At 33.1% G+C, this 24317-nt stretch overlaps 1 protein-coding gene across 6 annotated transcripts in view; it reads right to left on the bottom strand.

Annotated features, from left to right (window-relative positions):
* The window catches only part of PCDH9 (protocadherin 9), an 879612-nt gene that overhangs the window by 837064 nt on the left and 18231 nt on the right, over positions 1–24317 (bottom strand). The window contains exon 3 of one of the 6 annotated variants that reach the window (XM_084767925.1): positions 12768–24024. The exons of the other annotated variants lie outside the window; for them this stretch is intronic. Within the exon in view, the coding sequence (XP_084624051.1) occupies positions 23878–24024 (147 nt within the window). The 3' untranslated portion in view covers positions 12768–23877. Of the gene's footprint in view, positions 1–12767; positions 24025–24317 lie in introns of those variants that run through there. 6 annotated transcript variants of the gene reach the window in all.

Here is a 24317-nt window from a genome sequence, read left to right as displayed (position 1 = left end):
TTATCAAGTATAACATTAGCTATACACAAAACTATGTGTATTCAATCTTTGAAACCATATGGCTTTATACGCGGTTTCTTGAGATATCTCCCATAAAACTCAACATTACATTAGCATAGTTCATCTCAGATGTTAATGTATGTCAGTGATATGTGTTAATATTAGTCGCTTGGAAAACTGTCATGATGATATTTCTGAATCAAGAAGATTTGTTAACATATAGTCATACATAAACCTGATTTTAATGAAGAATCCATTAACATTATGAAAACCTACATTTAATTCTGTTTTTCCACTAAGAAGCTAATGCTCCCATTTTACATGTCTGAAGATATGTGGTCTCGGAAAAAGTTAGTTTCTTGCGCTAAAGTAAATATTATATGTTTTAAGCTTTATAATTAATACCTATTGATGTGAAAGTGACATTCTTCTGCTGGTCATTTACTAGGATTAAAAATATTTGAAAGTATGGAAGATGTTCAACTTGAATTCAGCAGAAATTACATCAGCAAACATTTTCCTAGTAAATTATAGACCATAAGATAATTGCAATTGGTAAGAGTGTAATTTAAAGATAGTATTTCTGTATGCGGGGTAGATGTAATACTACAAGCAAGGATCATATTCTTCACATGGAAATATATTCATACTTAGATATGCAATATGTTATATAATTGATTATAAGGGATATATTACCATATGATAAAAAATTATATTTTTACCTGTTTGTATGTGTGTCTGTGTATATGTGCACACATTCATGTAAATGTTAGAGGCAGGCATGTGCCATGATGCCTATATGGAGTTCAATAGGAACCCTGTAGTTCTCATCTGCTATCTAATCTAATATGGAAAAAGACTGTCTTACACCACTCTCTTGTGTCTACCTCTAATCTTCCTGTGGAGCTAACCACTCAGATTCCTGACGAGGGCTACACATCTAGTATTGTGTTGATTCTGAGGACTTGAACTCAGTTACACAGGCTTGTGTGGTGTACACTTTACCCACCGAGCCATCTCAGCCACCCAAAGCCAGTAAAATTTTACATAAAAATCTAATATAATCTAGACTTAGTAAAAACATCAATCATTTGAAATACTAAATACTAAATTCATTTTTCAACTTATTTTTAAACATTTTAACAAATGAACTGGGACTATATAGCATGAATCTATTGAAAAAAAATCCTTTCTCAGTGACAGAAAGATTTTAAATAAGTATTCTTGTTTACTTGATTGATATTCTTCAAATATTGCAAGCATCTTTATTGAGTTAAATTTTTTCACACACTAAATCTTGCATAAAATGCAACAATAAGTATGGAAGAATTTATTCAAATTAATCTTGCACTAACTTGAATGTGAAGAGAGAACATCTGAGTTAACAAATATGGGTCTTGATGGATGAGGACATTCTAACAATAATTTATGTTGATTTACCTTTGAATATGTTTTGTAATCATGAAGTGGGAAACTCATGATTGTTTTCATATAATAGGAAAATAATTTTACTATAGAAAGAAATATTCATGTGGTGTTAGGAAACATTGAGTGTAATAGGATGTATACCTTAATAGTCTTCACCCCCAAACTCCAACATGTTTTCTAATAATTTGAGAACTTGTCTGACATGCAGCTTCTACCTCAGTACACATGGAGATTTTGTATGCAAACTAGAAGACCCCTCTCCTTTACAGACGCACTGAAAATTGAGACACAAATCCTTAAAAAATGGAAGGAGTATTAACTTTAATTCTTTTTTTTTAATATCAGATTTGTATTTCTATTTTTTTGTGTATGTAATTATCAGTTTATTTTTTTCTTTATTAATTTATTCTTGTTACATCTCAATGGTTATCCCATCCCTTGTATCCTCCCATTCTTCCCTCCCTCCTCTTTTCCCCTTAGTGGAGAGTGGGATATTACTTTCTCACATACTCTGGTGCCTCACCTTGGACCATGTCCCCTGGAGGGGGAGACCTGGTGGCACTCAGAGGAAGGACAGCAGGTTACCAAGAAGAGACTTGATACCTTATGAGCATATACAGCGGGAGGTAATTCCCCTCAGGAACAGTCATAGGGGAGGGGAATAAGGGGAAAATAGGAGGGAGGGAAGAATGGGAGGATACAAGGGATGGGTTAACTTTAATTCTTAATACTTATGCAATATCATCAATGTTGAATGGTTTGTTATAAAAGGAAAATATAAAATGAATGAGGGAGAAGGAAAAGTTATATTAGCTGCTGGCAAATCAATGGGACTGTAATTCCACTGTGGTAGAAACAGTTTTTATTTTGAAATGGTGGTGTGATATATGACAAATACTATCTTCCCTTCAACCTTCAGACATGGAAAATTCATGGGCTTCATAGAATGTTTTAGTTGTTAAGAGTGTGTGAAAAAGATGGTACTGAAAAACAGCAAAAAAAATCCCCAATATATATGTATATAATATTAGGGTAATTTTAATAGGGTCTCTCTGTCTCTCTGTAATTACGGAGAAGGAAGAATGTGGAACTGGATTGATAGCTTGGAAATATGTTTGTTTGTTCCTCTCTTTGCTTCAACATGTGTGTGCCCAAACACTTCTAACATTTTTCTTCTAAACTTTTCAGTGCTGCAAGCATCTGTCTTTCTCTGTATTATGTTTTATATCTAAGTTATCTCCCACAGGCATCAAAGCTGAACATGATGGTCATGCTGTTCCAGGCAGCCCTGAAAGACAAACAAAAGAACAAACACACCCTCAACGACTTAAAACCGGCAGCCTAGGGAGCTCTCCGGGTTACAGGATGCTTCTCTGATCCTCCCAGTAAATATAAAAAGATTCTTTCTTCAGTGACTGAAAACAATCATAACTGCCTTTCCTGGAGTGTGGTGGGACCTCTGGGAATAGAGAATAGACACGGTATAGAAACGTGTACCAGAGTGACCAAGGCAGGATTTGATTTACAAGGGGTGGCTGGCTGTAAGCTGTGAGGAGCAGGTAATGGGTTTCCTTAGATACAGTTTCTGTTTCCAGGAGAGGACCCTCTAACACATCTCAAAGGTTCTGCTACAAAATTCAGTTTTCTAAAATATAACAGCCCAGTAAATGCTCTTACTAAACTGCTTATTAGACCGCAGCCATGATCACCAGATTGTGGCTCATGTCTTCAGATTCTGTTGAAATCTAGAAATTGTATCTTAATTGTTTGCGATAGAGATGGAAATTTTATTTCTATTGAGTGTGCACAGAGTTTAAAGCTAATGTTCCATAAATAAAAGACGTTATCCAGTAAAATGTATCCTGGATCATAAGGTGAGGAGGATGTCCCATTCTGTGATAGACCTAGGGGAGGGGAATAGAGTGAAAGAGGGAGGGAGGGGGAATGGGAAGATGCACGTGAGGGGATAACAATGAGATGTAATCTGAATAAATTAATTAAATATACATTTAAAAATGCACCCTGGAAAATACACAAAATTTTATAGCTTACTTGCTATGGTATTCTAATAAGTTTGAATTTTAGGCAGAAAAAATTTTAAAGGCACTTAGGTTTAACATAATGATTTCTGTATATCTATGAGCGATTTCTGGTTTTTCTCAGTCATTTTTTCTATATTAGCTATGTACATAATATACTGGTTTGAACATAAATAAATTTCAATGGTTAGGACTTCTCAATTCTTCCTTAAGAACGAGCACTCATCTTACGGAGGACTAGAGTTCAGCTCCCAGCATCTATGTCAGGCAGCTCAAAAATTCCTTGACCTCCAGCTCCAGAGCCTCTAACACCCTCTTTACCATCTGTGGGAGGAGGAAAGGGTAGGTGTGGTCAAGGGCAATCATGATGGAATACTTAGATCATGTAAACACAAGGAAAAAATGTAGGTTTCAAGCAAAATGAAATAAATATCTTTAAGACAACTTCATGAAATATTATTAAAGAGCTGTAGATATATTTACATAAACAGTTCAAGTACGGATGCCATTTTGACATTATAAATTATAAAAATCAAAGGTGTGGTTGCCATTTTAAATTTCATAAATCTTACAGCATTGGAATAGTTTTAGAGAAGTCCTCACTGATACTGAATTCTTAATACTTTTTGGAGCCTCTGTACTTAATTTCCAAATGTATAAATGAGGGCTCTGGTATTTGGAGATATTGCTTGGTGGCATTTACAGCCTTTTGACTACTCATTTTTATTAAACTCAAATATTAGGATATAAGAATACTTCAATAAATTATAGAGTACTCAAGTGAATTTGACAAAGTTTTCACTATAAGATATCTTCATTTAAACCCCCTTTCTGTCGACAAGCTTGATTTTTTTTTCCCTACTGAGCTATTTCAACATTTTTAAAGAAAAAAAAAGTAATTTCACATGCAAAAATTAGAATATGTTGCCATGTTTTGGTTTGAAAACAACAAAACACCAGGAAAGAGGTTCTGTGCTCACTGTAATTTAGTACCAACTGCTGTTTTATGTACCTCTAACCTCTTTCCCACACAGAATGAGGTCCAACTGTGAGTGCCCTCATTGGCTTGACTTACATCATAGCTTCTCTCTGTGCCTACCTCAGGCCATTCTAATGCCTCCTCTCTCACTCTTCATTTTATGAAAGCCCTGTTAATCTTTCAAGAAATTGGAAAAAAAGAATGAACACTTGAGAACACTTGCAAACCTGTGTGCTAGCTGTAAAATTTGGGATAAGCCAATACATTAATTCATTAGTATAATTTAAGCCATCTTAGAAGGACTGTGTGTGTGTGTGTGTGTGTGTGTGTGTGTGTGTGTGTGTGTGTGTGTAAAAATGTTGGATATAAAAATGTTTCAAATGAAAAAAATATTTTAAAACTAGACCATGACATCTATAACAAAAGAGTATGAAGCATCAACAAAGGACCATGCGTGGACTGGACCTATGTCCACTACATAGATGTAGTCAATGGACAGCTCAGGGTTCATGTGGATCCATTAGTAATATATTTTCCATCAAGGTTGCTAAGTGCAAATAGCCAGGATGTTATGATTATAATATTGATATAATTCCTCATTGTTTCATGGTTCTTCTTGCTGTATGTAGGTTATTTTGTATATGTGTAATAGTATAGATGTATATGTGAAAAATAAAAAGTATTAAATTTTTTAAAAGAGAAGCAGAGGCTGTCTCTGACATAGATTCTGTTGCCTGCTTTTCAATCTCTTCCCCCAAACAGGATTTCCTTGCCAGGCCACAGGGAAAGAGGATGACCTCAATCCTGCTGTGATGGATGAGCTGAGGTGGGAGGGTAGAGACACTACCCTTTTCTGAGGAAAGGGGTGGGAGAAAGGGATTGGGAGGGTGGGACAGATAGGAGAGGAGGAAGAGGGTTATGACCAGGATGTAAAGTGAATAAATAAATTTTTAAAAAGCAATCTGGAAAAAAAATCAGTGAAAAACTAGACTCCTAATTAATAAAGCCTTATTTTTTATTAATATGAAATATATTCCAACCTATTTTATCCTTCAACCTTGATTTTTGTCAATGTAAATATAGTAAATATTCTAAATCCTTGGGATGGAAACTTCCTAATGCATCGGTTTTTTTTATTCTTCTTCCAAACTTTCATTAGATTTGTGCGTAAGAGAAAAAAAGAGGTAAAATAATAGAAAAATATTATCCTTGTCTCAAAGTTAATTTGCAACTTGATTTTCGGTGAAGGTGTCCACAAGTATCCTAGCAAGGAAGAACAATTTAAATTTCCGTAGCTCTGATTCTCTGTATGTGTGTGTATATGTGTGTATGTGTGTGTGTGCGTGTGTGTGCATGTGTGTGTATGTACTCTTATAAACATATTCAGACAATGGATTATTTTTGTTTGGGTTTTCACAGTAGGTTTGGTTTTTTGAGAAAAGATCTCATTGTATATCCCATGCTGTCTTCAACTCACTATGTATCAAAGGCTGACATTAGTCTCACAAACATGTCATGAATTCTGGAGGTATAGGTGTGAGCCAAACAACACACCTATAAGTTCTTTGACAAGAGAAACACGTACTTACTCAAAATTAAGAAAAATCAAATCTGTAGTAGTACTGTGAGATATATTTTAAGTGTTCTATGTTGTGCTAGAAAATGGAACAAAGCCTAGTATGCAATGGTGGCTAGATTCAGAAAACCAGAATCTATAGTATTGAGCTGGATGTTTAAGAGATGTGGATACAATCTTATAGATAATCTACAGGCTACTCCTTTCTTTACATTTTTATGTCCATCTATACCTTTTTAAAAATCACTCTTGAAATACATTGTTCACTATTTCATTACTGGAAACACATATGAATTTCTTGTTTGCAATGCAATTTATAATCTTCAACGTGCATCAGGGAGACTGTTTAACAGGACATGCCTCTCTTCCCAGTTCTATTGGCATACACTCCCATCCGTTCACTCCTCTATATGTTATTCGTAACTTCTTTTTTGTTTAAAGAAAAAAGACAAATGGGAAAGTTCCAATAAGCCCTGATTTCTAGACCAGAAAATTGTTTCTCTGCCAATAACCCTGACAAAAGTTACCTTTGTTTGTGAGTACCTAAATTTAAAAAATGGCATGTTAAATTTTTATGCCTGTATCATGGATTAGTTTCTCCAGTCTAGTGAAAAAAAAAAATACCTAACAAGTCACCCTCATCCTTTCACAAAGAGGATCGTATCGTATACATATTCTTCCCTTTCCCTAGAGGTTGTATTCTTAGTCAAATGTGTTATATTCTCTATAATATGAACACACGCAGATACACACACACACACACACACACACACACACGCACATACACAGAAATGGCATTTCTGACACTTGTCCCTTATGAATTCATTCCTTCTCTTCATGTGATGTATTTTCTCATTCTTTAATTCTTTTTTATTTTTATTTTTTTGGCCAATCAGTTTTCATGATATTTAACAGAAGAAAATAAATTTAGGACAGTAAACAGTGTGTCTAAAACCTTGTTCAATGGTGAACATAGCTCAAGAATAAACACTAATCTTGCCTATGCCATCTGTCAGTAGAACTCTATTAGATTTTCTAAAAGAAATAAATTATAAAAGTAAGCAACCCTTGTACAAAAATCTATGTGACTGTGAATATACATTTAGTCTTCTCTGACTAATGGGAAGAAAAGTGGATTTAATTGCAAGTCACAATTAAATAGAACCCTATACTAATACGTGGAAGTGTTAAAGAAAAAATTCTTTTAATTGTAAACTCTTCTAAAATCCCCATGGAAACGACCTTTTACTAATTCTGTCCATATTTTCCTGGATGTGAAACCATTTAAAAATATTTCTGTTAAATCTGATTTTATTATACAAACAAAGCTAACATTTAACTTAAGTGTCACTAATATTTAAGTTACACTTACACAAAACACAAAAATAACATTAACTTTAAAATTTTATATGTGTAGATTATAGTAGTTTCTGTCTACACTAAGAGTTAATTTTAAAAAAAAAAGCTGACTAGAGAATGCTACAGCAGAAACAACTTAAATTTAACACTGGGAAGCCAACTTTGTGAAAGAAGTAATATCAGTGTCACTGATTGAATACAGTGATCCGTGCTTGTTACTAAGCACTATTCTAATCTATTCAAGAAGAATAAATAGATTGCTATAGCCACATAAACACTGCAGACATCTTAACATTTTTAATATTTCTGTGTTTTATAAATGTTGAGAGACACTCAGGGTATAATGAGTGGCCTAACTGAAACAGGAGACAAAGGTAAAAAAATTCATTCTTGACCTTGGAATAAAATGAGCTTTGCACTTCTGCTTTTATCGAAGCCGTCACTTCAGGTCAGTGTATGCTCATCTACAGAAAACAAAACGTCTGTAACTGACCCTCCCCTGTCACCTTACAATATCTGTTTAACTTTTCTTCAAAATGAAGCCATTTTAGTGATTTCTTCAAATTTACTTTTGAGGAATATGATTACTTCTAAAAAGTTAGGAATTTCATCACAAGGTAAAAAAAAAAACTATCATGTGCAATTTTATATTATAAATATCCTAACTTCTTTACAGAAATATTTTAAAACTTTAATATTTCCAGTCAAGGATTATGACGGTTTCTTTAAATAAATGGAAGAAACTTGGAACTACTTGTTTCTTTTCATTTCATTTTCTGTGAAGTGTAGGGAAATTGTATAATTTAATAAGTTCTTATATGAGAGGGACACTGAAGAAGATAAAATTTAAAAAGAAAAAAATCAAAATAAATAAGGCATAACTAATACAATGTAAGGGGTATTTTTCAAAGTAGGGTAGATATAAAAAGTGTGTTTGGCAACATATGTAAATTGCTTTATTTTTCTAGAGAAGACCATTAGACTGCTTTGGAGTAGAAACTTGGATCAGTTTTTACAACTGAATAAATCTTCATAGGAGCGCATCATCACAGACACATTAAAACCACTGCCAATACAGTCTCAAGGGGTGACTTAATATTTTGCTACTATTTGTGCCCATACATTTAGAGATGTGTAAAAATAATGACTATTATTTCCTGGATATCAAAAGATAGAAGTCATAGTTTGTGAGCTGGATGAGAGTTTGCGAAACTTCTCATGGGCTATTTAATTATAGTAGAGCTTGTTGAGCAGACATAGGATCTCTGCTAATTAGGATGCTTGTAGAGGAAAGATTAATGTTCACAGTCTGCCACATATGCAGAACAGGGTAGCATTACTATATTTTCTCAATAATAACCCTGTGGTGATAAAAAGAGTTCTTTTATAAGAAGAGACAAAATTATTCCTAAAAAGAATGAGGTATTAGCTGGGGGTGCCATTTAATATGGTGAACCGTCAACCAAAGTCAATTCTGGAGATAAATAATAAAGAGAAGCTTCCACAGGACATAGATGAGAACACTAAATGGGCACAGGAGTGTTCCTGGGACTGTGGAAATGGTCAGAAGCTGATTATAGTGTTGGTTGCCTGACTGTCTTTACAAATATTTACAACAAAACTGTCAAGGAAATACATGCTGGAGGCATGCATTAAAGAATATAAAATGGTTGTGTCAACTACATAGTACAAATAATCACTATTTTAAAAATAATATGAAAGGAATTGATTTCTACTCAATTTGTGATTTGTGTGTGTGTGTGTGTGTGTGTGTGTGTTAAACTGAAGCCATCTATGGGTATTTCCTGGTGTCTCTAAACTCAAGTCTTCATCAATGCAATAAAGATCAGGAAAAATAATTAACCCGTAGTGCTCAGCTAGAGGGAGGGCTCGTGATCCAAGGACAAAAAAATATGTGAACTGCTTATACTGGCAAATAAGCAGTAGGCTTCGTAGCTCTAATGTTGATATGAACTAGACAAAAACTAAAAAGGAATCATTAGAACTAAAAGAAACAAACAAAAATCTTTCCAAAGAAAGGTGCATACTACTTGGGCTATGAAAAATAGTTCACATTGGTTTGAAATCTCATCTACAAAATTCTCTCCAAAGCCATGACACTTAATTTCTCTCTTTGTTCAGTTATGTCAGAAATCTCATACAACAGGCACACCTGCAGGCACCCAAGTCAAACAAAAATTTCCATCTAGTTTGTGTAATCTTGCTAAAAGATAAGTACCTGAGCTTCAATTTCTTTGGGAAGGAGCGGGGGCTGAATGTTCCCAAGAAATATTTAAAACAACACAAATATTTATGTTATATTGATAACCATTTCTATACTAAAGGATATTAAACTTTCATAAAATTATTAAAATATTAAACTTTCATAAAATTATTAAAATAAGTAATTGCCAAGTGATGAAATATTACATGCAGACATTTACTAGCCAACTTAATAACTGCTTATTAGCAATTCATATTTATGATTTGTAAATGAATGAATGAATGAATGGGTGGATGAATTCCAACGCTCTTCAGCTTTAATATAAGGCATGAACTAATAATGGAAGTGAATTATAGTTAAAAACAGACCTAGAAAGTGTTTTTTATTGCCTTTAAAAACTATTTTCAAAATAAATTAAATAAGTAAAATAATATTTTAGTTTGCAGAATAATTTAGTTTTAAATATGTATCTATATTAAAATAGTAAATATAATAGCTGCCTGGTAATTTGGGCGATCTATAATGTAAATAATTTACTTGAATGTCATCTACAGAACTTGTATATCAAGTAAAAATAAACTAAATTTTATATGATTGCTATTAATCAAAAGGATAAGTAAATTAAATATTAAAGTTGGCCATTTTAGTGTCTTAATTCTATGAAAATGGGATCCAAAGTTTAATGTGAAAAATTATGAATTGTAATTCCTGTGATAGAGCTAAAAATAAATGTATCATAAAGATTTCTCTCTTGTTTGCTCAAAAGAATTTATGGAGAGTCTATTTTGCACTAGGAGGTTTCCAGGGTTCTCTTAACTTTGTAGTTTGTCATTAGCTGATTTCATAAGGCAAAACCAACTGACACATTTAATCTCTGCTCACAGTAAACATACTTTTCACCTAAGTTCTGACTGTTGCAAGTTCAGTTTGTGTAAAACTTTAAATTGCATACAAAGACTCACATGATAAAGAAGCCACTGTATTACAGGTGATCGCTAAGTACTTCCCAAATAAGCAAAGTGTGGAATCACTTTGCACAGCATCATACTGTGTTTGGAAGTTAAAATACATCTGAAACTATGAGAAATTTAACTTGTTGAAAGATATATTAATAAGTAACTTATTGAATACCCTCAAATTTGTGTTTGTGTTCAACCAAATAAGAGTTAATTAGAAACAATAGCTATTTAAGAAAAGATATCAACTTATGATAAAATAGTCCATAAAATATTAACTTATTACCATTGAGATGTAATAAGAATAAATGAATAAAATATATTAAAATATTAACTAATACTGACTACTTCAAAACAATTTGGTTGAAAATATTAAAACAGAAAATTAGTATTCAAATAAATTAAATTTTACTTTACTCCACATTTTAAGTATGATTTTGTAATAGGTAATTAATTGATCACATTGTTTAAATAACATATTTCAGGCTTATAAACCGAAATCAGAGTTTCATATATCTTCATTCTCTATAAACTTATATGTGTAAGTTTATTTTATGCCTACTTTGATATATAATTATTTCTATCAGAGTCTTTAAATATGTAAGCCTATACCCAGACATACCTCTCTAACATTGAGCATTTTATTTATAATAGTAATATTTAATTAATACCATGATATATTTATTACTATCACCTCTAAAGTATACTGTGTATATGAATTTACTTATGCCCTCCAGATTTTCTCACTTAAAAATAATTTGCATCTTGCAAAATTTGACTCAGTATACATTTAATACTTTGAGTACTAAGTATATAAGAATATACTTAACATAACTATTGCAGGAGGTCTTGAGAAAATACATACTATTTATAAATAAAATCTTTGTAAACCATTACAACTTGCAGAGAAAATGAACAAAAGAACTATGAAAATAGAAAACACTTTCAAAGTAACATACCTCTATTTGAAATTACTTATTTTGACTAGAAAGTCAATTTGCTTTTTCTGCTTTTGGTTATTTTACTAATTAAACAACAAACCACATGCCTGGTGTCTTTGTTCTTCACATGTGTCTTTGATATGAGAATTAATTTTATTAATGACCAGAATGTGAATACATATTATTTTGGGCTGTGACTTCAGGAACTCAAAGAAGGTTTGCTACAGTTATTCAACCAGACTGATTTCCTAACCTTGAACATTTTTGGCTTTTTTTGTTTGGAACAAAACTCAGCAGAAAAAATGGGCAAACAGGCTAAATAAATTCTGTCCTGAATGAACATAACTTCTAAACTGGCAGTTCTTTCAGAGCAATTATTTCACTATTGTGATGTGTAAGTTTGCATATGCATATCTGCTTTTCCATTGAATAACATTTGAAGTGGTGCCCTTTTATGACAAAGTGCTTTAGACATTAAATGACTATCCTGTGTGTTTTTTAAAAGAGAAATGTAGGTAAAATACTAAATGAACAAGGTAATCTTCTTTGAAAACTTTCTCCAATCTTTAACTTCCTTGTACAGAAAGTAAACCATAAAACATAGCAGGCAAAAATGCACTTTACACAGCTGTATATATGTATGTGTATTCCTCTGTGGTGATAGCATAGTAGGGCTACTTATTTAGGCTTCATAGGTTGACATTTAAATAGTATGGTGACTCCTCAGGGCATGGTGCTGTACCTTAGATTAGATTTCTGAATTTTCTTATAAAAGTGAGGAAATCTCTTCCCTGGTGAGCCAAACTCTTTTTAAAATGTAAACTTATACATAGCATAGTGAAGTGTTTAGTCTTCTCAGGCTCAATGGTTTGTCAACATTTTACATTTGCACTTTTAGTACTTTGAGCATGAAAGGGTTAAACAGAACTGCACACATGTTCATCACTTTATATCCTCTCTTTAAAATTGCTTTTCTGCAGTCCAGACCATTCAAAGTCCATGTGTTTGGGCATTCCAGCCATGAAATGTGTATATATCAAGTAACTCGGCCACTTGGTGGGTGGAGTGGGAGGAGCTAGCTAAGTTCTGACACGAACAAGCAATGAGTCACTTAGGCAGACTTCCAGCTAAACAAGGGCTAATTAGTTTCCAACCCAGGTCAACTTTGTTAATGTTTATCAATACTATTAAGTTCTGGAATTTATTATTAGAGGACCAAAGGACAATAAAATGTTCACAAAGAAATTCAACACAAAGCCTCAACATTGTACAAAACAATTTCTGAAACTTTATTGTGAAATTTAAAGTACATTTAGTAAAGGATGTTATCCTTAATATAATCAATTAAAAATAAATTGGAAAGCAATGCACATACTACTTTTAAAGCAATAATAAGTACAGACCTTTAAAGCCACAATATATACAAGTATATGAGTTCAATAAGCTTCCAAATACATTAGGCATATATCTATTTAAATAAATAGTAGAATACTTGATTTGACATATGTGAGTGTCATACTGATTACATCAAAAATGTCTTACAAAATATAGCCAAAAATGGAACGTCATACATTGTGATATACAACTTTTGAAATAATTTATATATATTCATTACTAAATCCAAATAATGGTATACAGAAGTCTATTTCAATAAGGACAAATGTAAATTGTGTATTTAACACTGCTCATCAAGTATAGATATTATTATTCATCCCTATGAGTTACTAAGCTCCTATTCAACTGAAATCACTACCACAGGGAGAAAAACTCTACCAGTTATTAACAGTAACAATTTTAATGATAACTTATCTATATAACACATTTCATATTTAGTTTGACTACTTTAGATATTCCAAGATATGTCATTCAATTCTTTAACCCAGTTGTTACTGTATAGTAAAATTTATTTGAATCCAAATAGAAATATTTGTATCAGTAAGTTTCTTATCTTCTTTGCTATCCACTTTTGAATGGAATTCCTCTGGTATATAATGTTTAATTGGGAAGTTTCTCCTAAAGTCTTTGATGATGATGTTGGATGTCACTCATCCTTTAGAGTTTTAAGAATTAATTTTTTAAAGTAATGGTATATGCTGAATTGTAATTATGACTATAGGCCATTAATATTGTAGGAAATTTGTTATCAAGTGTTTTGCATCTTTTTTTTTGTAGTATAATTCAGTAAGTGAAATGTTTGATCCAAATTTATTTTAAATATACATACATTTCAATTTACTTAGGGTATATGAAAACTTGGCTTTTTTCAGAAGTAAAATAAAATATAAATTGCCATGTTTTCTGTTTAGTTCAAACAATTGTTTTCTTTTATATATTATTCTTTAAAATGAAAAAGAAGTAAATAAAAAGAAATAAGTCCATTTAGATGAAAGATGGGCAGAGGGCCCACTCATTGATCACTATTTCAAGTTGCTTTAAGGAATATGATCAAAAAATATACATTGCATTTATTTAATGACAATATAGTCAGATAACTATGTCTACAAAAAATGCCATGTAACATCAGGCCACAATCACAGGGTGACCAATTACATACTGTTAAATTTCAGTCTTTATATCTGCAACACAGAAGCAATATAGTAAAACTTATATTTTGCTTTCTTATTTTTAGGATATTAGGGTATTATTGTATCTAAAAACCAAAGAAAATAAGCTAACGTCTTCTACACCTCCTCAGTATCAAATTGTGAATGGAGCAGCTTCTCAGAACACACAGCCAAAAAATTCCTGTAACTCATCAACTTGCCTCTTACCCAACAGCACAAAATATATACCAAAGTCTTGCATTTAACCAATTGACACAGAGAGGAGACACACACACACACACATCTAGTAGTAGAAAAGGGTCATAAGCCTGGAAAACATAAGCTTCCCCTTTCTATGCAAGTATGTATTTTGGTCAAGAAGAAAGAACATCAGGACCATTGCCATTTGTTTTATGAGAAGAAATAAGTACTTCTTTGTGGTGACATTACTTTTCTACATAACTGCATTGTGTGCATATCTGTATCTGTAGATTGGGGAATATTGATACATGTTAGGGTAATCAAAAGATTAAATGGAATTCAAGTAACATGATTCCTAGGGTATGTTATTTTCTGCACTATAAAATGAACTGTGGTTAGTTAACAACTTGCTAAGTTCTCTCAGCACTGTGCTTGAAGACCTCAAATGTAGCAAAGTAATGAATTGCTAAACTATGAAATATGTCCTCATTCCTACTAAAGAAGACATGTCTTTTAACCCTTTCTTGAAATGTGGGAAATTAAATAAAAAGAATTTTAAACATATTTAATTCTTCAATTTATTGATATTAAATGAATACAAAGTTTCATACAAATACCTCTAAATTTAAAAATTCTTTAAAACCATATTATAATTATGTCAGTAGTTCTGCATGTAGAACTCAATAGTTATGGTTATTTTAAAGCACAGTTCTGCCTTAGAGACAGTCTGTATATCAAAAGGTTCACTTACAATCACTTCAAATACAACATAAGTAACAATATATAATATCTCTTTTACAAATGATCATTTCCAACTTGGTACAGTTCTGATAAGATTGGCTTAAATTTACTGTTTCAAGCAAACTTTAAAAGCTAAGTTTTAAAAGGATACAATGAATTATTAAATGGACATTGCCTAAGCCAGTTGTGTCTGTAATAGTGGTATAAAATTTAACCATTGCCACAGTTATCTTGCTAATCATTGTATAATCATTAAATACAGTCTGTTGCTAAACATACAGTGCATGCATCAGGCAAAAGGAGTTGAATCTTTTACTAAAAATACATCTCCAAACAATCACAATGTCCGAAATTTAGTATCAGCACTCCAGTCAGAAACCTATATAAAGTATGTGCAACAGCCTGCCAAAGTGATGTCCAGGAATAGTGGTTTTTACTTATGCACAGATGTGGAAAGAATTCAAAATAAAAATGCATACTTTTGGCCATAAGCACTCTAATCATAATATGAATTAAAATAGTAAAACTCTATAAAAGGGGAAAAGAAGAAACTGACCACTTGCAATCAAGGAATCTTCAATATATCGAAATTTTCCCCACTAAAAATTTAGATTCTAATGGCAAAATACTTTCTTCTTATGATTTTACAAAATTCAGTGGTTCTGTATGAGTGATTTTGTGTGTGTTCTCTCTAAAATTTAATCTAATTTTCTCTTTTGGTTCATGAATATCTTTTCTGTAAGTACTTTTTTTTTAAGAAATAAAAGTGGTTATTATTACATAGATAAAATAACACTATATTCAGTACTGCATCATTTAAAACAATGAAAAAAGAAACCTACTTATATCCCAGTTGTTCTTTCCTCTGTTTTTTTTTTAATTCAGAAAGTCAAAGGCTAGTGGCTTATAGCGTTTATTTTGTCTGTCACATCTTTGAGAGCATTACAGAGTTTTCCATTCAGTTCCATGAATCCCTTCACGGCAATCCCCAGCTGCCTAGAACTGGAGCATGTGTTGATCTGTAATTGTTAAGGTAGAAAAAAAAACACACACACTGAAGTGCTTCTTCTTTGCTCAGGTCCAACAGTGCTAATGAGGGACCATATGATTTGGCTCTTGTGGTTTCCAGTTGGTTCAAGTCTACCTGCCTCTCATGGTCATCAAGAATAGGCTCAAAGTCAAGGCAGATTGTCACCAATGTGAAGGATACGAATATGTAATTAATTTAGTGTTCTCACAACTCTTCATAAGTTTAGTCTTCAGATATAGGAGAATTGTAGCTATATCTTAAAAGACTGAGAAACCTATATTGGACACATCATTTAGGTTGCTATATTAATGTCTGCACAAAAGTATTGCTTTGCAAACTTTACCTAAGAATTTTATCAGGAGAGTATAAACTACAGAACAACCAAACCTATAGTATCAAGGAGCCATTGTAGTAGGAGTATTTAAGGTGCTGACTTTTCCTATCTAATTAAAACCGAGTTCTATCAAAATGCGTAATTTTAAAGGAATTTACTGCTCTGAACATGACTTTTAGAGTAGAGGAAAATTCTTCCTCACACCCTTAATACAAGATCGCATTCTACTGTAATGGTGCCACTGAGTACAATAGTAAACATCTCTATGTGTATTTGAGATCCTACCTTAAAAATAAAGTTTCCAAAAGAAAACCCTGAACTCCAATTTATTGGCAAAGGTCAACCAAATCATGTACCTTTAGTCAACAGAGTCAGTGTTGCTCCAAGATGAGAGTGATTCAAATTTCATTACTACTGATATCAATAAAACATTTCTAACTCATTAGAGCTCTCAATTCAAGTGTCAGAACATGTAAAGCACAATACAGCTAAGTCCTGATAACTAAAGTGTAAGCAACTCAAGATTTAAACCTATAGGTGCTTTGAATTATAAATTAGTCATTTTGAGTAAATTTACATCAAGTGTGTATTTTGAATAGTTATTTCTTTTTCTTTCTCTTGTAGGACTATGACAGGTAGTTTTAAATAGAAATGGTGCTAATCAAGTAATTCCCTGATACATATTAAGCAACATTATTGACAAAAGCTAAGGATGCTTTTCTAAGGTACAACTTCCTTTATCAAATGAACAACAAAAATCTGTTTAAATAATCTCTACTATGTCATTTGAACCTTTAAATTTACCACCAATTAAAACTGCAGGATTCTCACACAAATGTTTTATCAGACTGAAAAATACACATATATAATTTTAGTACATTCCAAATATAGTCTGTTGTAGGTCTCAGAGTTATCTTACAAGTTCAAAGTGCGAGTGGGAAATTTTTAACAAATATTATTAGAGTTTCAGCAAGAAAGGAATTAAGCACCTGATAATACTGGCAATATAGAAATATGTAAAATAAGCGTTTTATGCTTTGAGATTACAAAATTGGAAAGCATACTCTAAGAAAGGGTTAAATTATTATAAAAATAGTAAAATAACTTATGTGATGTGTCTAAATGGACATGGAATTGTGTCTTTATAGTGTATGACACAGTGAGGAAGTGCAGAAGATCAAGGGTGATCTGCACTGGCAAATTTGTGTTGAAGTGGATGTGGAGTAGTGTTTCTTAGGGATGAGGCTGGAATAAAAATTTAACACAGAAAATAACCAAACCAGGAAAGGAGGAAAAACAAAAGAAAGAAAGGGGATAAAAGAAAGGAAATGATAATTGTAGTCTAGTAGTGAAGTGAGCCTAGTTTTTAATCATTAAAATTTAACCTTCCATCTCCTCTAGAACTTTTCCTTGGTATGAAGAGTTGTTTAAAATAAGAACAATTACAAATGCTGCTCTATTTTGAGGTGAGCAAATTGCTTTAAATTCACTGCTAAATTCCACTCGTTGAACAGGGGGGAAAACACACTAGAATCCTAGTGCTTAAAAGATACACATGCTAATTATTCATTCACTATGCCCTGTCTGTGCATTTTCATTGTAAACTGAAAAGAATCTCCCTTGCCTAAGGTACTGTTTTATCACTATGTGATTTGTACAAAGCAAAGATAGAAAAGGGTATATCTGACTTCAGCTTTCCTTTCTTTGTCTTCTCTCTCTCTCTCTCTCTCTCTCTCTCTCTCTCTCTCTCTCTCTCTCTCTCTCTCTCTCTCTCTCTCTCTCTCTCCTCCATAAATTATTTTGGGTGTAATAGCTTCTAAGGATGTACCATATTTCATTTTTAAATATGAACTCTCTGTGATAGAATGATAGAATGTTGCTTAGCAGGTAAAAACAATGGTTCTGGCGTCAGACATAAGAGAAGCAATCACAGATTCTCTCCACTTCTTACCCTGTATCCTGCAGCACATCATTGGCACTTCCTTAGTTGTAAATTAGAGTAATAAATAGTATGTGTATGAATATAGTTTGTACTAGATTACAACTTCATACGTGTAAATCATTAAGGACAATGCATAGACATCCAGTAAATATTAGTTATCCCCTTGCTCTGGTGCTGGAAACAACCAAAAACAAAAGTCACTGCACAATGATTTTTTCAAAAACCCAAAGATTTATACTACCACCATGAGTATTGTGACTTCTCTGTGAGAGACTCTAAGGCTCTTCACTTCCCTTAGGATCAGTTAAATCAGATCCTCAGATTTTTTGAATCTATGGTAGATTATTGTGGCAATCTAGTTTTACATATTTAAAGGAATGTCCCAATTTTTAACGATGACTAATGTTAAAGCAACCAATAATCGGTCTTAATAACATAATATTGAGAGCATTTTATTTATTGTTTCAAGGTTTCCTTTCTCTTTGAATGACTTGTGTAATTCTATTGAGGCTATACACGATGTTGTTTTTATCTACATTCCTAATGAATTTATTTCCTTTCCGGCCAAAATATTGGAAGGCATAGTCCACACAAGTTCATCAGGCTACAGGCATCCAATTCCAAATGCGATCATATGGTTTCATCTCTTTGTACTTCTACAATGGAGAACTGATTTGATTAATCACAGAGCTGTGATTTGCTCTATTGTTCCCAGAATGGCTCACTCTGACAAAGGCTCCACGAACACACAGGATGCTATAACTTGACCTGCCTTGATCATGCCAGGGCCTGTTTACATTTTATTCAATCAATTATAGTTCCTCAAAAGCTATGGTATATTTAACCCCCAAACTTAGTCTTTCCCTTAATAATCTTGTGTTACTTTTGTTTTATTTAAAAATTTGTCATTACATTCATTAGTAACTTTAAATAATCATGGAATTTTATTATTAACAGTAGCTGGAAATGAGTAAGTATATGGGCACCTGTTTGCTAGTCATTGAAAGCATAATATGTACGCAGAGCCCAGGGATTTTCCTCCATTGCCTAGCAAAACAAATACAAATGTTGTTTCATATTAATAACAGAAATGTCATGTTTTATTTTGCGGATAATAGATCAATAACATTTCTTTAACATCTTGGATCTTCTCAAGGGTTTGATGAGGGAACAATTGAGATGAAAGAGGTGCTGATTAAAATACTCTGCATTATGAAGAAGTTTCTCATGTTGTCTTTGATATGAGACAATAAATTAAAAAAAAAAAGAAAAGTAGCTAGGTAGGTTAAATGTACCATCAGCACCACCTACTCTATATATATAAAAAGAAATACTTCAAACCACTGATTCTTGTACTTATGGAAGTTTTTTTTTTTTTCAGAACAAAACTCTGGGATATCAATAGTAAAACTAATTGGGTGGAGGGAGGCAAAGGCATCAAGAGGCAAAACCCATGAATTGTTATAGCCACATGTTGCCACTGGATGTAAATTATGAGAATCATTTCTTATTTCTTGTTGACATTGGTCATTGGGATTTTGAGGTCAAGTTAATTTTAATATCTGGGTTTCCTGAGGGGAAAAAAAAAGACTGACATCCATTCTTTTGTTTTGAAATCTAACACAAATGTAGTGTACTAAAAGAACCAATTGATCCTCTTGCATGGAAGCTTAAGATAAATCTTTCTTCAAAGTGCTTTATTTTAGCATCAAATCTCCTTGACATGGCAATGGAACCTAAAGAAGACACCCTGAATGCACTGGAAAGTGTCTGAATTTTTGTTTTCTGTATGATTTGCTTGCTGTGTCTGTATTTCTTTCCTGCTTCAAAATGGAAATGTCTGGAAATTTTAAGGAAGACTTAATTCAATGCCTTTCTTGAAATGTAAAAGGAAGAATTTATAAGAATATCATCTTTTTACTTTCCTTCAGCCAACTTGTGGTATTTCTGGAACTATAACTCTCCTATCATTAACCAACATCTCACAAAGCAACTCCCAACACCACATAACAACTGAGGAATAATCACTTAACATTATTTCTGGTAGCATTCCAACAACCTAAAAGGTACATCTTCCCAAAAGTTTCTACATGGCAAAAACAAAACAAAACAAAACAAAACAAAACAAAACAAAAACCACAATGAAGAGGTAGGAAATGCAAATAAGGTGAGATTTCAAACTCAGGATTCCTAGGATGATGTCCAGGGTTCAGCATCAACTCATGAGTCCTTTTGGTGGCTGCAGACAAATTGGATTGTACTGGGTTCACTTATGGAAAATACAATTTTAACTCATTTTCTTGTGACCAGATTTCATGTTTGGCTTGATGTGGTGTACAAGGAGGCCATGCAGCTACTTTTTCTTTCTTTCATTCTTTATATATTTTTAAATTTTAAACATGATTTTCCTTCAGCAACTGTTTGAAAATTCTAAATATTTTTTAATTTCATTCTGTATTTTTGCATTTTCTGCTTAAAATGTAAATAAACATTATTTGATTTAGTTCTTCAAAGATTTGTACTAGTAGCTATGCAGTCAAAATCAGCACCATTTTAAATATTTTATTAGACTCATAGTATACCAGAACTGTCTGTTAAAATATTGTGTACTGCATGGCTTACATGAAAGATGATTACAATAAAAGTAATATACTAAAAAATTATAGTTCTATTTTAAGTTAATAATATTTTAATTATAACTGTACAGTACACTTGTTTACTAATATTTTACATGTTTTATTGTATTTGGCACTACTGGGAAAAAACACAACAATTTCTTGCACATACTCAAAAATACCTTACCATTAAACTATACACCTAGCCCTAAATTTTTATTTGTGAATTGTAATTTGTATGGAACAAATATTTTTCTGGTTTAGAATAAACAAAATTTTAGAATACAACATTATGAATAAAAAGCTGCTGATAGTGTTCTCAAAATAATGAAAGAAGGATAAATGATCATAACTACAGTGTCAATACCATGGCCCTTTCATTGTCAGCAGACACAGAGCATTGGCATTAACTTTTGACTGAGTGTTTTTGAGTCCACGTTAACACAGATTTGAATTGTTTCAACATCCATCAAGTGATAATAATAATAAGTAGGTGAGAAGGATGTGGGATGGCATGAGGAAGCAAAGGAGTGATGTCTCATTCAGTAATTCATAAAAGCTGTAGTTTAATGTTCAATAATCAAATAAATTGTGCACGTGATTATCTAATTTTCAAGTGAGAAAGCAAATTCTCATAATTCTTGGTGGAATATTAGTAAAGTAAAAGTGGTTTTCAGTACATATAATTGAAACTTAGTCGATAAAATAATGTATAAAACAATTTTAAGATGTAAAATTGTAAATCTTGAATTTAATAACCACTATAGGCTAATTTTGTTTTGCAATGAAACACAGTCACTGAGAAGAGCCATAAAAAGCAAGAACATAGGCAGTAAACTTCGAATCCCTACCTAGTCTAGCCGATGGACAGGACATTCTCCACCGTTAAGTGGAGAAGGAGATCTGACTTTCACACAAACTCTGGTGCCCAATATTGGACCATGTCACTTGAATGGGGAGGCTTGGTGGCACTCAGGAAGGATAATAGGTCACCAAGAAGAGACTCGATACCCTATGAGTATATACAGGGGGAGAAGGCCCCCCTCAGTCACAGACATAGGGGAGGGGAGTAGGGAGGGGAAGCGGGAGGGAGGGAGGAATGGGAGGATACAAGGGATGGGCTAACAATTGAGATGTAATATGAATAAATTAATAAAAATTTTTTTAAAAGCAAGAAAACACAAAAACAGAAAATCCATGGTCATTGTGATCAATGGTGAAGTTGACATATGCTGAATTATTTGTAGAAACACCTTTTGACAGACAGACCACATATGTGGTTTGCATACCAACCTCTGTCTAGATGTACCTCCTGATTAAGCTTACACTGTCCTATTCATTGGTTCTAAATTCGTTTCTCAAACTGTCAATATTTTCATATTAATAAAAAGTGAAATACGTGCTTCTATATAACTGCTCATACTAATTCATTTATGGAATCCAAAAACTTATTTATATTTCAATTAATGTATTTAATTAACAAGTGTGTTTTACGTTTTATTCCTGAGCTCTGCATATTTTAACAGGTTTCAATTTTGTAGTTCATTTAATTATAGTAATTACTTGGTGATAGTTGCCTAAGCAGCCACAGAACAGTTGGAAAGATGCTTTTAGAGTTAGGCACCAGCTTGGTGGTTATCAGAGAAATCTAATTGCAATTAAAATAGAACATCTTCTGGCAGTGAAGTGTTTTTGTTTTTTCAAATATATTTGTACAAGAATGCACAGGTGGGGACCTGTATGTATTAGTTTTCATAAAGCAGAAATTTTCTCTCAAATGGTCCTATAATTTTAGAAAGTCTTGCTTGAATAAGACATGCACCCCTACGTAAGATAGTGCCTTAGAAATGAATGATTTAAAAATAATAATTGCTCTTGCTTTAAATGTAAAACCTAATTGTGACTTTCTGTGATGACAGAAAAAATGAGTGTTCAGGGTATGAATGTTTTCAACTTTAGAATAAAACATATATATTGAAGGTCTCCTTCATTTTAACATTATGATATTTCACTGATTCTCTGAAATTTTGCAATAAATATTCATAAGAAAATGGACGTGCCCAAATGACAACCATCTGGAAGAAAAAGCCAATTACACCAAACATATATGCCAGCCAGAGTTTGACATCTCTATTCCATGTCTATGTTAAACATATGTTCTTTCAAGGGTGAATGAAGGCTTATAGTCCCTGCTGTATGGTTGAGCATCTTCCGAGTATATGTCCAGGATTGCTATAGCTGGAGTTTGAGGTAGAACTATTCCAATTTTTGTCCAACTATGTTCATAGCAGCTTTATTTGTAATATCCAAAATCTGGAAACAACCTATATGTCCTTAACCAAAGAATCGATAAAGAAACTGTGGCATATTTACACAATGGAACATTCAGCTCTTAAAAACAGGAACATCTTGAAAAATTTCAGGCAAATGGATGGAACTAGAAACAACCATCTTGAGTGGGGTAACCCAGGACCCAGAGGTATGTACTCATTTATAAGCTGACATTAGCCACATAATACAAGAAAACCATACTACACTACACAGACATAAAGAAGCTAAAGAATAAGAAGACCCTAGGGAGACTGCTTAATTCTCATTCAGAAGGGAAAATAGAATAGACACCAGAAGCAGTGGAAGAGAAGGAACAGCGGGCGAATCTACCATAGAGGTCCTCTGAAAAACTCTACCCAGCAGGGGAAGGAAGTTGACGCTGAGACTCACAGCCAGTCTTCTGGACGGAGCACAGAGAGTCTTATGTTAGAGTTGGGTAATAGAAAGACCTGGAAGGAACAGGGACTTCAGAAGGAGACCAATGGAGCCAATAAATTGGGGGGGGGGGGGAAATGAGCGCTGCAGAGACTGATGTACCAGCCAAGGATCGTGTATGGTAAGGACCGAGACCCTCTGTCCAGATGCAGTAGATAGGCAGCACAGTCTCCTTGCGGGTCCCGTAGTATGGGGAGAAGGGATTAACTCTGACATGGACTCTGGTACCCAATCTTTGATATCTTCCCCCTGGTGGTGTGGTCTTGCCAGGCCACAGAAGAAGAGGATACAGGTAGTCCAGATGAGACTTGACAAGCTGGAGGGCAGGAGGGATTCCCCCTTTCTGAGGACTGAGGAGGTGGAGAGAGGGAATGAGGCAAGGAGGGTGGGGCTACAATCAGGATGTAAAGTGAATAAATTAAAAAAAAAATAGTCCCTGCAAAGGTACTGTTACCATGTGCATCTTCACTCTTTAGAACAATTGTATAATTTGACTTGGGTCAATACTCAAAGTGTCCAGTGTATACTATAGGTTTCCTTTAAGTTCTCAGATAGTAAATGTGGCAATCTTATGAAGTTAAAAAAACACTGAGGTTTTACTTTCAAGTATATTTATGAACATCTCGGCCAGTAGAAGGAATGT

This window comes from Acomys minous (genome assembly GCF_964271855.1).
Source record: "Acomys minous genome assembly, chromosome: 18".
In the NCBI taxonomy this organism is placed as follows: Eukaryota; Metazoa; Chordata; class Mammalia; order Rodentia; family Muridae; genus Acomys; species Acomys minous.
Note: the sequence above shows the minus strand (reverse complement) of the source record. Positions and strands in the feature narration are given on the sequence as shown.